The sequence below is a fragment of the Sciurus vulgaris genome (genome assembly GCF_902686455.1).
Source record: "Sciurus vulgaris genome assembly, chromosome: 13".
Lineage (NCBI taxonomy): Eukaryota > Metazoa > Chordata > Mammalia > Rodentia > Sciuridae > Sciurus > Sciurus vulgaris.
Window position 1 is genome coordinate 62242577 of NC_136474.1, and position 14840 is coordinate 62257416.

The 14840-nt window shown below is 42.1% G+C and overlaps 1 protein-coding gene across 21 annotated transcripts in view; it reads left to right on the plus strand.

Moving 5' to 3' along the window:
* FHOD3 (formin homology 2 domain containing 3) overlaps nucleotides 1–14840 on the plus strand; it is a 491479-nt gene that overhangs the window by 454272 nt on the left and 22367 nt on the right. For all 21 annotated transcript variants that reach the window (XM_079108491.1, XM_079108492.1, XM_079108488.1 and 18 more), the window contains 5 exons: nucleotides 2628–2810; nucleotides 4712–4831; nucleotides 5711–5872; nucleotides 8861–9051; nucleotides 11631–11823. In XM_079108491.1, coding sequence (XP_078964617.1) covers nucleotides 2628–2810; nucleotides 4712–4831; nucleotides 5711–5872; nucleotides 8861–9051; nucleotides 11631–11823 — 849 coding nt within the window. The remainder of the gene's footprint in view (nucleotides 1–2627; nucleotides 2811–4711; nucleotides 4832–5710; nucleotides 5873–8860; nucleotides 9052–11630; nucleotides 11824–14840) is intronic.

The window sequence follows — 14840 nt, forward strand, 5'->3', positions numbered from 1 at the left end:
CCTCTAGGGTTATTCTTTTTCCTATTCATTCCGGTTGTTCAAGTTCTTCTATCTTGACATGTAACTTTTCAAGTCAGCTTGTATGCCTATATAAAAATGATGCCAGCACTCTTTAAATTTCTTATTTTTAAATTTGTTCTAATTATACATGACAGTAGAATGCATTCTGACACATTGTACACAATTGGAGCACAACTTCTCATTTCTCTGGCTGTGCCTGGTGCAGAGCCCCGCTGGTAGTGTAATCGTGCATGTATATAGGGCAATAATATCTGTATCTCTCCACTGTCCTTCCCGTTCCCACACTCTCTCCCCTACTCTCCTCTGCCCAATCCAAAGTCCCTTCTTTCTTCCCTACCCCCCATTATGAATCAGCATCTGCTTATCACAGAAAACATTCTACCTTTGGTTTTTTGGGTTTTGGCTTTTTTTTCACTTATTATGATATCCTTCAGCTCCATCCAAGTACCACATTTTCTTAATCCGTTCATCTGTTGAAGGGCATCTAGGTTGCTTCCATAGTTTAGCTATTGTGAATTGAGCTGCTATACACATTGATGTGGCTGGGTCACTGCAGTATGTTGATTTTAAGTCCTTGGGGTATAAGCCGAGGAGTGGGATAGCTGGATTAAATGGTGGTTGGTTCCATTCCAAATTTCTGAGGAATCTCCATGCTGCTTTCCATAGTGGTTGCACCAATTTGCCATCCCACCAGCAATGTATGAGTGTGCCTTTTCCCCACATCCTCGCCAACACTTATTGTTGCTTGTGTCCTTGACAATTGCCATTCTGACTAGAGTGAGATGAAATCTTAGAGTAGTTTTGATTTGCACTTCTCTAATTGCTAGAGATAAGTATTTTTTCATGTTTGTTGGTTGATTGTATTTCTTCTGTGAAGCGTCTATTCAGTTCCTTAGCCCATTTATTGATTAGGGTTTTTTTTTGGTGTTTTTTGAGTTCTTTATATATCCTGGATGTTAGTGCTGTACCTGAAGTATGTGTGGTAGACTTTTCTCCCATTCTGTAGGCACTCTTCACATTCTTGATTGTTTCCTTTGCTGAGAAGAAGCTTTTTAGTTTGAATCCATCTCATTTATTGATCCTTGATTTTACTTTTTGCGCTTTAGGAATCTTGTTAAGGAAGTCAGGTCCTAGTGACATGATGAAGATTTGGGCCTGCTTCTTCTCCTTTTAGGCACAGGGTCTCTGTTCTAGTGCCTAAGTCTTTGATCCATTTTGAGTTGATTTTTGTGCAGGGTGAGAGATAGAGGTATAATTTTATTTTGCTATGGATTTCCAGTTTTCCCAGTACCATTTGTTGAAGAGGCTATCTTTTCTCCAATGTATGTTTTTGGCACCTTTGTCTAGTATGAGATAACTGTATTTATGTGGGTTTGTCTCTGTGTCTTCTATTCTGTACCTTTGGTCTATGTGTCTATTTTGGTGCCTCTACTATGCCACTTTTGTTACTGTTGCTCCATACTATAGTTGAAGGTCTGGTATTGTGATGCCTCCTGCTTCATTCTTCTTGCTAAGGATTCCATGCCATTGTTTTGACTGGAATTGAGGTAAATCTTTAGATCAATCTGGGGAAAATAAGCATCTTGATTCTCTCAAACCCTGAATATAGTCTGTTTCTCCATTTATTTAGTTCTTTGATTGCTTTCATCAGTTTTTCTAATTGCAAGCATACAGATCTTGTACATTTTTTGTTAAATTTATTGACTATGAATTTCATTATAGATAGCACTTAAATGTTTTGTTCATTATCAACATATAGAAATAAAATGAATTTTTGTTTTGGCCTTATAAATGCAACATTGTCGAACACACATTTTTTAGATTTTTAAAAATTTCTTACAATTTTCTATGTAATCAATCATGTCATCTGCAAATAGGAACGACTTTACCTTTCTGACACTTTGTATGATTACTCTATGTACAATATTAAATAATAATGGTAAGAGTAGATGGGAATTTTTATCTTTTAAAAAAATATAATCAATAAGAAATTTGAACTTGCAAGAATCATAATCATTCTGGTGTCTTTTTGCTTTCTCTACTTTTCACAATAGATTTTTTTACCAGAAACAAATAAAAATAAGTAGGCACATTTTTTTTTTATTAGCAGGTAGGTTTATAAATACCATCATCACTTTTCTTCAGACTTGAGTTTGATATTAAAGTGTATCATTTTAAAGTTCTGAAATAGTTAAAACAAAATTTTAATGTCACATGAACCAAAAGTCAACCTGAGTTCTTTACAAATGACTCATTTTGTAGTTCTTAAATTAATCCATGAGAAATGCTACAAAGAATGTATTATGACCTGTTTCCCTCTTCTTAGGGAAGAGGGAGTCCTCCAATTTTCTTTCACTGTTCTCTTGCTTTCCATCCCCCTTTCATGTCTAGAATGTCCTTCAGAGGCAAGACCCAGAAAATGTTTGGCAAGTTGCTTAAAGTCTGTTTGGTTATGACATTATAACACCCATGTGTGATTTAAAAAATGTATACCGACTATTTCTACTACCTGGTTGGAAAATTATAACATGAGTTTGAAATCATTGAAGGGGTGGGGTAGAATCTATTACTGAGAAAGACTATTTTCTATCATCCCATCTTTCCAGAAAATTCTGACCATGATTCCAACTGAAGAGGAGAAGCAGAAAATCCAGGAAGCTCAGCTGGCCAACCCTGAAATGCCTTTGGGCAGTGCAGAGCAGTTCCTCCTTACTCTGTCCTCTATCAGTGAGCTTTCTGCTCGGCTCCACCTGTGGGCATTCAAAATGGATTATGAAACCACAGAAAAGGTAAGTGCTATCTTAAAAGAGGCAGCCCAAACCCTATGTCCCCCATTTTTTTAGAAAAATTCATGAATATTAAAATAGTGAAATATCACTCTTGATACAGGATTTGCAGGGCGAGTCAATGATGACTTTGTTGTCTTGTCGCTAGCTCTGATGTTACTTGTGTCCATGCTGACTGATCATCAGTCTGTCAGTGAAGGGTTGTTCTAAAGCATTTGCCTGGCACCAGCCTCAGACACTTGCTTATGGGCACATTGTGAGTGATTAAATTAATTAAAATGTTTTTCAGATTCTAGAAAACTTAGAAAACACAGAAAAACACAGTATAGCATATTGCCTGTCATCCTTTCATCTGATCATTATCACTGAGACTGCCATTGACCATGACTGCAGGTCTTTGGGGGGAAACATCCTCACTAGGAAATTAAAGATGAAGCAGTTTGCAAAAAATTGAGAAGAGACTCAAAGGAACGAGACCTCAATGGGGTAGGCAAAGGGACATTGAATGGGACATGGAAGGCACAGGAATTCTCCTGGCCTGGCCTGAACGGCAGCCAGTGGAGAGAAGAGAAAGAGATGGATGTGAATGGCAGGGGAGCTTAGTTGAGAAAAACCATCAGAGGAGAGATTCTGAAGCCCAGGTGGAGAGGCTCTGGGTCTCTTTCTTTTGGAAGAGGTGGTGGCATTGTGCTATGCTGAGGGCCAGATGAATGGCAGTGGGTTTGGGGGTCTTCAGAAGGGTGCTACAGGTTGAGCATTTCTAATTAGAAATCCAGATGCTCCAAAATCCTAAGTACTTTGAGTGCCAGCACAATGCCGCGAATGGAAAATTCCACACCTGATCTCATATAATGGGTTGTAGTCCAAACACAGGTGCAGTAAAAATACTATATAAATTACCTTTAGGCTATATGAAGAGGCATATATGAAACACAAAATGAGTATCATGTTTAAACATGGGATCCCATCCCCAACATATCTCATTATGTATATGCAGATATTCCAAAGTCTAAAAAATTGAAATCCAAAATACTTCTGGTCCCAAGCATTTTGGATAAGGGATGCCCAACCTGTAGCATATTTGAGTTCATGAGGGAATCAAGCAGGGACAAAGACACCTAGGACCCCTAAGGTGATTGATGTAACTCAGCTGCAAAACCAGTTATTACATGTGTGTGACTCTTCAACAAAGTGAGGTATCATCATGGAAGAAACAGCTGGGCCAGCTTTGGTTGGGTAGTGGGAGGGCCAGCCCAGGAGAAGTGAGGCTGCTGGAGAGTGAAGCTGAATATCCTGGGGTACAGGTGAGAAGAGCGCTTCAGTGGGGATGTAGTGAGGGGGCCACAGTACAGAGGAAAGACCAGATTGAGGTCGTGAGGCTACAGGGCAGGCTGAAGGTCAGAAGGAGTTGGAGTAGCAAGGACAGTGGCCTTCTAGTGAGCAGCAACCTAGGCTAAGTGTGCCTAGAGAGGAATGGAGGAGACGGGTGGTCCAGGGACATTGGAGCCCAATTTCTCCAGTCATCTGCCTATGAGGAGGAAAGGCAAAGAGTGGGACCATGCTCTCCATGCTGGAGCCTCATAAGGAAGATTTCTTGGAAGTCAGCCATGGTCAGAGCAGAGAGGGCAGGATGACTTGAGGGTCCTGCTTGGGCTTAGACCCTGGGCAGACACACAGAAGACAGGGCACAAACTCTGTTTGGTCTCCACTGTGGAATGGTTGGGGATTAGCTCTCCCTGCTGCTGTTCAGCACTTTGTCATACCTAGGAGCAAATGCCCCACACGTGAGACTGTCCTGTGCTAGAGTGAACCCTGCTTATTGTTACTTTACCCTAAATGAAAAATAAAAAGTCACCAAATTGTCCATTCTTTTTCATCTTTTTTTTTTTTTTTTTAACTGAAAGGAAGTGGCAGAACCACTTTTGGATCTGAAGGAAGGAATAGACCAGTTGGAGAACAATAAAACTTTGGGCTTTATCCTGTCTACTCTCCTTGCTATTGGGAACTTTCTAAATGGAACTAATGTAAGTTGTCCCTGTGTCTTATCCTCCTGCCTCCCTTGTCACAAAATCCCTGCCCACCATTTGTTGATGAAGGTTGTACCTCTGATCTCCTAAGCACAGTAGAATAAAGACCTTAGGTAACTTTTGTTGAAAATCTAGAAAGGATTTTGTCTTTAAAATATTAGAACCCATTTATTTGAACTTGAACCATGCTGTAAGAAAGCTTAGAAAAGTAAGTACCCTATTCCTCACAGAGTATGATTACTCTCAACCTTGACTTGGAGAATTTTCATCTACCCTGTGTTGTTTTTCCCCCCCTTGAGCTTCTCTCTCAAATATTCTGATTTTTATTAATTTTTTGTTTTTTATTTTTTAATTGGTACATCATAATTATACATAATGAAGTTATTATGCCATATTCATGCACATTAACATAATTAGACTGATCTCATTTCCCAGGAACTTCCCTTTCCCTTCCCTCCCTGCTCCTCCCTTCTCCAATCCTCTTGCTCTGTCCACTTGATCATATATGCAGGCTTCACTGTGGCATGTTGATATGTGGACATGGCATAATTTGGTAGATTGTATTTGGCTCTGGCCAAGATGTAGGCAGGCAACAGGAGGGGAGAAAGAAGCTTAGGAATGTGAAACTGAGTCCCACAGCACCCTGACTGAGGGTCACATCCTGGGACCTGCCTCTGGGCTGTGCAGGAAAGGGCTGGAGGCTCAGTTCATTACCACTGTCCACATGTGATCAGCAAAGGATGGAGTGCCTGAGAAGCCTCAGTCACACAGAAACTAAATATTGGCTATTATAGCTGTGCAGTGATTCTAACCATCTGTGCTATTCTAAGAGCCTACATAAAACTTGTTTTTCTCATCTTTAATGTCACAAAACAGGCCAAAGCATTTGAGTTAAGCTACCTCGAGAAGGTTCCAGAAGTGAAAGACACAGTGCACAAGCAGTCGCTTCTCCACCACGTGTGCACCATGGTGGTGGAAAACTTCCCAGACAGCTCTGATCTGTATTCGGAGATTGGGGCCATCACCAGGTCAGCCAAGGTACGTCAGTGAACACGGAGGAGCCGGCCTTGCCTCAGCCTCCGCTGGTTGGATCCTTGACCCTCTTCTCAGACACACTCATGCTCTGTTAACTCTGACCCACAGTGCCGCCTGTGTTCCCTGCTCTAGAGTCTGAGGACAGGATTCAGTTCATGCCTTTTCTAATGAACTTTTAAGATCTTTTTCCTATCTCTGGTTCTCAGTCAGATTCTTTCCTACTGAGGTATGTGAGGCTAGTCTGCCATCCCAGTCCTCACTCCTTGGGAGTGTTACTGACCAGGCTGGATTCTCCAGAACATTCCAACTGCACAGCCTGTTTTAGGTGGGCAAACATGTCAAAAGAATGCCATCTGGCCCCTGAGATGTCCATACAATGTCTCAGGTGTGGAGCTGGGAAACAGGGCACGCCTGGCCTGGCCCTGCTGCCCACAGATTGGCTGTCCCTACAGTCTTACAGGGAACATTTTTATAGGGCTGTAAACAGTATATAGCATTGGCCCCTCGGCTGCAAGCTCTTAAAGTGAGTGCAGAGTTAATCTCTTCATGAGCATACAGTTTATTAGAAAAGAGACAGTCACAGTAGGTGGACACCTAGCTGCCTCCAGTGCAGGGGTGTCACTGAGACTGAACAATGCCCAGAGGAATTCCAGACACACTGGATGTGGGAGCACCCTTGAAGAGGGCACCTGAGCCAGGCCTGTGTGGAGGAACCTCCTGGGAACACACTGCAGCCCAGTATATGAAGAGGCAGCAGGACAGAGGACTGAGTGGGTGAGGAATGGAGCGAGGGCCGCAATGGTCCCGTTCTAGAAGCTCGCTCGCTTGCTCAGCTTTCTCCCCCAGGACTGAAAGGTGGGGACCTGGTGGCTGGGGGCCCTCCTCCATCTCCCTCAGGAGTAACAGGCTGGCAGCCACAGGTACATCAAGCAGCAGCCCTTCCGCTGGCCTCGTGGTGTACCGACCTTGAGGCAAAAAGAGGCGTGGAGAGCTGACAGAGGGCTTCGCGGAACAGTCCTCTGTTTAACAGGCATTATTCTATACAAATACGACTTCAGTTTCCTAACTAGGGAAGAACCCCTCTCTGAGTATCCAAGCAGAGGGTCCTCCAGGGGCTGCTCCAACATGCTGTGGGCCCCTTCTCAGAAGAGAGTTCTGTTGGGAATTTGAGGCAGTCTGCCTGTGGAGATCCCCTTCATCTTGGTTCTAATTCCAGAGACACCAGAGCAAATCGCTTCCCTTTTTCCATGTCCTGTGGTTTTGCCCAGGGCCTTCCCCAGCTTGGGCTAAAAGTGATCCTGGCCTAGGAGTCCCAACACGAGGACAATTCCAGGGACTGCAGCAACTACTCAAGATGATTTTTTTTTTTTTTTTTTTTTTGGTGCTGGGGATTGAACCCAGGGCCTTGTGCATGCTAGGCAAGCACTCTATCAACTGAGCTATATCCCCAGCCCTCAAGATGATTATTGATCCAGACGCTTGTGAATTGCCATAGGAGGCCAAGAGGACATCAGCCACCTCTTCTCACACTTCACTCCCAGAGCCTTTTTGGTTGCAGAGAATCAAGAAATACAGACCCTGCAAAGTCCTGCCTGGATGAGGGGACGACTCCTGTGCTCAGTGTGTCTTCCTGCTGGCTGCCATGGATCTTCCCACAGTATCTGCCTTTGATGACTTGAGCTCCTCCCTTGTCCTTCTGAGGGTGGGGCTTTTACTCTGAAGTCATACCAGCAAGTCTGCCAGGATGCCTTCTGGGCATCCTCCTCCAGTGCACAACCACTGTCATTGACACCTGAGCAGAGGCTGCTTGCCTGTGTGTGTCTTCTGCTCCTTCTGGTTTTTTAGACCTCTTTGCTTACTCACTGTTCACCTCTCCTTCTTTCAGCCCACCCACCCATTTCTTTCTTCTTCCCCACCATCCCTTTGAATTATTTCCCCCAACCCCCTTGAGTACTGGAGAATTAATCCAGGGGCATTCAACCCCTGAGCCACATCCCCTGCCCTTTTTATTTTTTATTTCGAAGCAGGATATTGCTAAGCTGCTGAGGCTGGCCTCAAACTTGCAATCCTCCTACTTCAGCCTCCCCAGTCACTGGAATTACAGGCGTGTGCCACCACACTCTCACCTGTGTTTTTTCATTACTAAACAACTCTCTGATTCTCATAATTTTTGGTCTAGAAATTCTGTGAAGGCATTACTTTAGGAAGTTTCATTTGGGGCCATTTTAGTCAATCCAAACTGCACTTCCCCGAATACGCAGCAGGAGCTCTGTCACGTGTCTTCTTTGTGTAGGTGGTTTGCATTTGCTGTCAAGATCTCTGGTGGGTATTGTGCCCCTTCAGAGCTTGGCAATCTCCTGTCTGTACTGTGAAGCTCCCTGAGAACACCGATGTGATTTCCTTCAGAATTTGTCTTTGTTCTCTTAGTGCCTGGATAGGGGGACTGGCGTGTACTAGTCAATCCAAGAATATTGGTTGAATGAGTGAATGGTGGATGGATAAAATAATGTGTCACACAAGTTGTGAAGGAGATCGTGGTGAAGAGAAGCTGGCTTGCTCCAGAGCCTCAGGAGCCATCCACATGAGGCTTGGGGACATTCCTCAGTGTTCAGTGAAATATCATCCCTGAAGAACGAGTGTGCTCTGAAATTTTATGAGACATCTACTCAGTTCATCTTGTACTAGGTTCTTTGATCTCATGTTTTAACTTACAGTCCCCCCCAAAGACTTTTGTAACATTTCTTTCCAAATTAGGCAAGGAAAGGTAACTCCTGTGTTGGGTTCATTTGGAGAACAGTTTTATCACTAATTTGATTTTCAGATAATAACAAATACACATGTGAATAATTTTTAGGTCATAAATATGTTTGTGTTTCAAGATGTAAATTGGGTTTTGATGTTCGTTTCTTCCCAGAGGCACTCTGGTCTCCTGGTTAAGGTCGGTGTCCAGTTGTTTCAGTGCATTTGCAATGTTCTCGCTCTGATTTTCAGGTTGACTTTGATCAACTTCAGGATAATTTATGTCAGATGGAGAGAAGATGCAAAGCTTCATGGGATCACCTCAAGGCAATTGCAAAACACGAAATGAAACCAGTGTTAAAACAGCGTATGTCAGAGTTCCTAAAAGACTGTGCAGAGCGAATTATAATTTTAAAGATTGTCCATAGAAGGATAATTAACAGGTAAGTATATTGAGTAACTTATTTAAAAAATTCAGTACACTAGCATATTAAAAATATTCTGCAACCCAGGATGTAAAGGTTAGTGTACATTCTTGGTACACGGCGCATCACAAAGTGTACCTATGATAAACAACTTCGTGGATACTTAGTCGGATGTGTAACAGCTTCGTGGATACCTAATTTTTCATACACAATAATATAATGCCATTGAATCTTGAAGGTGGAAGGAATGTCAGATAATTTCATCCAAAATTCCATTTGATCAGGAATCACTTCTGTAACACCTGTCAAATTGTATGTTGCCTCTCCACGGTTGCTTGAACAATTCCACCTCCAGGGAACCTACTCCCGTGCATGGCAGCTCTCCTTATTAGAAAACTTCCTCCTTTGTCTGATCGGCTCTCTGCCCTCTGAGGATCTTCCAGCCATGGATTCTCCAATGGCTGCTCCATGCCACAGGTGCCCTTCTCTGAACCAGCCTTCCCCAGAGTCACAGGATCCAAGAGAACCCTAGAGATGTGACAGTGATGGGTCAGGCCTTGCCTTACCCACAAGGAGGCTGACTGAGTCTAACATGGCTCCATGGCTGTCCAGGCATGTTCCAGCAAGTAATTGCCCTAGACTAGAACCCAGGTTCTATAACTTCCCAGGCCAGGGCATTTCCTGCCAGAAGCCATCACTTGCTTCTCCTTTGCTTCATCACAGGATGTGATTGTAGGACTCTCATCCCCATCTTCCCTTCTCCCCTTCTCCCCTTCTTTCCTTATTTTCTTTCACTTTCTTTCAACCCACACAGGAATTGGAAAACCCTGATTCTCTGATCTGCCCATGAGCCGCCTCCTAGCTTGGGTCATTTGCTGTTTTGATAACCATACTTCTGGGTCTTGAGGCAGACTGTTGAGAAAAGGGGGGTACTTTGAAAATGTTGAACAGGACAGAAACTTCCCTCCAGGTTGAAAACCATCCATTAATCAGTACTTTTGGAATTCATTTGTTCAACTATAAACCCCCTTAACTGTACTTCATCTAGACCTTCTAGTTGCCCTCTGGATTGGAGGATCTTATAAAAGATTTTGTCAAATTTCTTACTAAAACTAAAGTACACTATGCTTTCACCGTGGTTAAAAAGGGGAGGCAGGGAATGTGAGCTGGTTTGACCTTCATGCTTTGTATGTTGCAAGCAATTGCCAACTTTTATCGTTTCATGTACTTCTCAGCATATCTTTTTAGGAGAAATGTCTATTCAAATCCTTTGCTGATTTGTCTTTTTGGCATTGAGTTGTAAGATTTCTTTATTTTGGTAGAAACTTTCTTTTCCTGCATATGATTTGCAAATATTTTCTCCTATTCTGAAGGTTGTCTTTACACTCTCAATAAAGACCTTTGAAGCAAAAAAAGTTTTTAATTTTGATGAGATTCAATTTATTGTTTCATCGTTGGTTGCTTATGCTTTGGTATAATATTTTTTTAAAAAATTACCTAATCTAAGTCCAAAAGATTTTCACTTTGTTCTTATTGAGTTTTAAGGTTTTTGCCAGTGTTTTCTGAGCCTCCTTGACTTTAAATACAAGTTGTGTTTTTTTTGTCACAGAAGAGAATAAATCAATGTTCCTCTTTAGGAAAAAAATTATATTCAAAGGAGGCAGATTCCAGTGATTGAAACCAAATTTTTTTTGTCTACAAATAGTGATATTTATGTAGTGCCATTTGTTCTGCATAGAGACCTATTTTTATCTTCTTTCTTATTTCCTGATAACTAAAAATTTACAAAAATTTTAAACAAATAAAAATTAATATTTTTTTAATTTATAAATTTATCTTGTTCTGTTTATTTGGTGTTTTCTAGCTAAATTAAGATTGTGCATAATATTGTAAGAAAATGTTTCAAATATTTACTCAGGAAAAACTTTATAAACACCTATTTATAAACCATCGATTAACATTTTCATGTCTACTCTGAAGTTTTCATTAAAGGAATTTCTTCTTTTCCCCCTTACCTTTTTATAAAGGAATTTCTAAGCAACACTTCTTCATTCTTGTCCAATTCTTGCATAGTGTAGAAACTATGCAGTATTTTCTTAAAACAGTAGTTTATCATTTTTCTTAGAAAGCTTTATGTATTCATTAGAAAAATGTTAAAACACAGATACACAAGAAGTAATTAATCCCCTGAAATCTTACCACTAGACATAATCTCTACAGATGAGAAAGTTAACTGAACTTGACTTTTGTTTGCATTTTTACTTGAGAAGACTCTCGAAACTCAGAGCCTGAGGAATGAAGGATGGTGACCTGTTACTGAGAACTTGGCTCATTGGTTTCTTATGGAGAGATTTTAGACCAGTAATTTTGGTTCCTTGACACTGAAGTCATGCCTGGTGCGGTGGTGCACATCTGTTATTCCAGCAGCTTGGGAGGCTGAGGCAGGAGGATTAAAGTTCAAAGTCAGCCTGAGCAAAAGTGAGGCGCTAGGCAACTCAGTGAGATCCTGTCACTAAATAAAATACAAAATAGTATTAAAATAGTATTGGGGATGTGGCATAAACTGATATCATCGCCATTTCTGTTTTTTCTTGCAGATTCCACTCCTTTTTGCTCTTTATGGGCCATCCACCTTATGCAATTCGGGAAGTGAACATAAACAAGTTCTGCAGGATCATTAGTGAATTTGCGCTAGAGTATCGCACCACCAGGGAGAGGGTTTTGCAGCAGAAACAGAAACGGGCCAACCACAGAGAAAGAAATAAGACCAGAGGGAAGATGATCACAGATGTAAGTTTCATGAAATCTGATTCTTTATGTCACTTATTTTGAAAGATCGGCCTTCAATCCTCCCCAGAGTTTGGAAGCTGCTCCTCCCCCATTGCCATTGTAGGGGAAAAAAAATTGCCTCTTTTCAAATACACTCTCCAACTGCCTCTCTACCATTTCTGTGAAAATCTGTGTGACAAATGAGGACCTAGGACATATTAAGGTCATGAGGCTGGAGAAGGAATGAATAACCCATCTTTATGTGTTGTACGATGCTGATGACATTTAGATGCTTGGTAAATTGGAGGAGAAAAACATCAGAGGTAGCACCACTTATCTAGAGGAAGACAGATGTGTTGATTTGGAATTGATTCAGGAATTTAGTCATCCTTACAATGTTGTATAACCAGTCAGTTGACACCTGGACCATCCGTTTGGGGCGTTTGAATAGAGAAACTGATGTAGTTGCTCTAAGACATAATGTGACAGGCCCTCTACAGTCCCTTGAGTCACAGAATATCAGGGTGGAAAGATACCAGAGGACAGTGGATCCAGGAGAAGTTTCCCTACAGCACTGTGGGGTGCCCCTGGACACTTACATATCTCCCCATTCCTGAGCTCTTTAACTCCACCACCTCAGCCCTGAGCCTACCCAGGCTCGGTGGGCATGTAGATGGGACATGCTATATAGGTACAGGGTGAAGGGATTCCATCAAGAGGCCAGAGACAACAAAGATAATCAGAGCAGATCTTTCTTTCTGATGTCCCTTTATGAAACATGTGCACCTCATCTATTACTTAGCAAGCCGTAAGTTCAGGTTCGGTGAAAGGAAGAAAGTCTGTAGAAATTCTCCTTTCCTCGTCATTTATTTTTTTCTTGAACAGACTCCGGAAGAATAAAGTCAATTTTCTTTAGTACCGACAGATCATACTTGGAACCTGTTGAAGGTCCTTGGGTGGATATTTTGTTTGGTTTGGTTTTGATTGTTTAGATTGGTACCCATGAACTTCTTCCACCTGTGCTGTGTTTGAGTCGTACAAGGTCTCCAGTGATACAGGGAATGGGCTGAGTACAGGATTAAGTGACAAGAAGTGCCACTACAAGGGAAGCAGAGGTGGAAATCATAATACAGGGTAGGCAGATTTCTTTGGGGAGGAAGAAAATTGGTTCTGAAGATTTGATGGAACCTGCCTTCTCTACCCAGAGGTATGTTCCTGTAGGTAACACAAAGGGAACATGGTTACCGCTGGGTCCACATTCCTGGGAGGTCTTGATTTCACATGGAAATCCAAATGCGTTAACCAAGAAATTCTGTAATTTCAAGGCACGTCTAAGTAGAACCATGGACTAATCAGTCCCCCAACCCCCCACCTTCACCTGAGCTCCTTGTTTCCTTGGAACTTTCTGGACCCTGAGGGGAGCACCAAGCCACTTTACTGCAGAAGGACCCCTTTCTGCAGCCCCTGGTATTTCTGAATACCAGAGCCATCAGCTCTTTCTGTCATTTCTTTGTCTTCTGAAACCTGGGTTCAGCAGAATCTTTAGACTTCTGGAAGATCCAGGAAGCAAATTGAATCCACTTGGGAAAAATAAGGCCCACATTTCATTCCAAAGTATTTTTAAAAGTTTTAAAAAGGGATCACTTATTTTTCTGGAAATGAGACACATTGGAGGGCAAAAGACACAGCCCAGAGTGCTTATAATTATGAAAACACACCAGCATTTCTTGCCAAATTCTTGAGGCTTTTTAACAGATCCCACTAATTTTTTAATTCTGTCCTTCTCTAAGAATATTTGGCTTTCTCAGCTATAAACAGAGATAAATGTTTCTAGAGTTTAGTTTAAATCATTTAAATTGCCATTAAAATCTAGAGAACAATCATCATTCTCCTTCAATAGAAAACCATCCTTCTCCTCTGTAGAAGAGAAAGCCAGGTTGAGAGAGGCTAAGAGGTGTACCCAGGAGTCCTGCTGCCTTCCACAGAGAAGTCCTAGAATTTACCAGCCTGGATTCTCACTTTTTATTTGGGCTTTTGCTTGTTAGTTGTTTTTGACGGTTCTGGGAATTGGACCCAGGGTCTCAGACATGCTAGGCAAGCACTCTTACCACCGAGCTGCAACCTCTCACAACTTTATTTGAATTATAACAGCAGTCAGAAAGGGCTTCAGGGTTCATTCCCAACCTGGTCCTTGTTTTTAGAAGTCAAAATGGCATCATTCATGTAGGAAGACTGCCATCTGCTGGAATATCAGGATATTGTCACCAAGGCAAAGCACAACCTCTAATTTTCCCCGTGCTTGATTAGGAAGCGCCCAGTCACTGTGGCAGGCACCAAGAAGCTGTGCGTATAACAAAAGACAAATTTACATCCCAAGAACATCACGATGTGATTAGAAAATGACACACAACTGAAACCACTATGACCAAGGCCATTCGGTAGATTCAGAATCAGGACTCCCTAACATCAGAGTTAGAAGGGGTTAGAGAAAATGGTATTTCATTACTTTTAACATGAATGCTGAATAAAATTGAGGATGGAAATGGTTGCAGTTAAATCAAGATGAGAAGTCTGAAGGTAAAATCCAAAGACTGCTTTTATCAACTGGGCCCCATGTCAGCTCTGGAGTGAACCTTCTCTGCCCTCTCTGTTCCTGGACATGGAAAAGGCTGCTTTTTTCATAATCCAGAGGTCCTCCCAGGCAAGGCTCACTGAGAATCTTACTCCTCATCTGTCCATCCCAACCTAGTTCTAGACCAACTAGGCAAAAGCAAGGGAAAACGAGGCAGCTCTGGCCCTTTCTACTGCTGGCGTAATCCAAATAAGCTGTGAGAACCCAGGCTGGTAAATCCCAGGACTCCCCTTAGCCTCTCCCAGCCCCAGCTTCTTCTGTTGAAGGGGAATGAGAGTTTGTGTAAGGAATTCTGTAACTGCAGAACTTTGCGCGTGTGCCAGTTGCTGAAAATAATGCCAGTCATCCTGGTTACATAAGTCATAAGATGAAAGATGGTGGAGCAGGACTATTGTCTCTTTTGTCA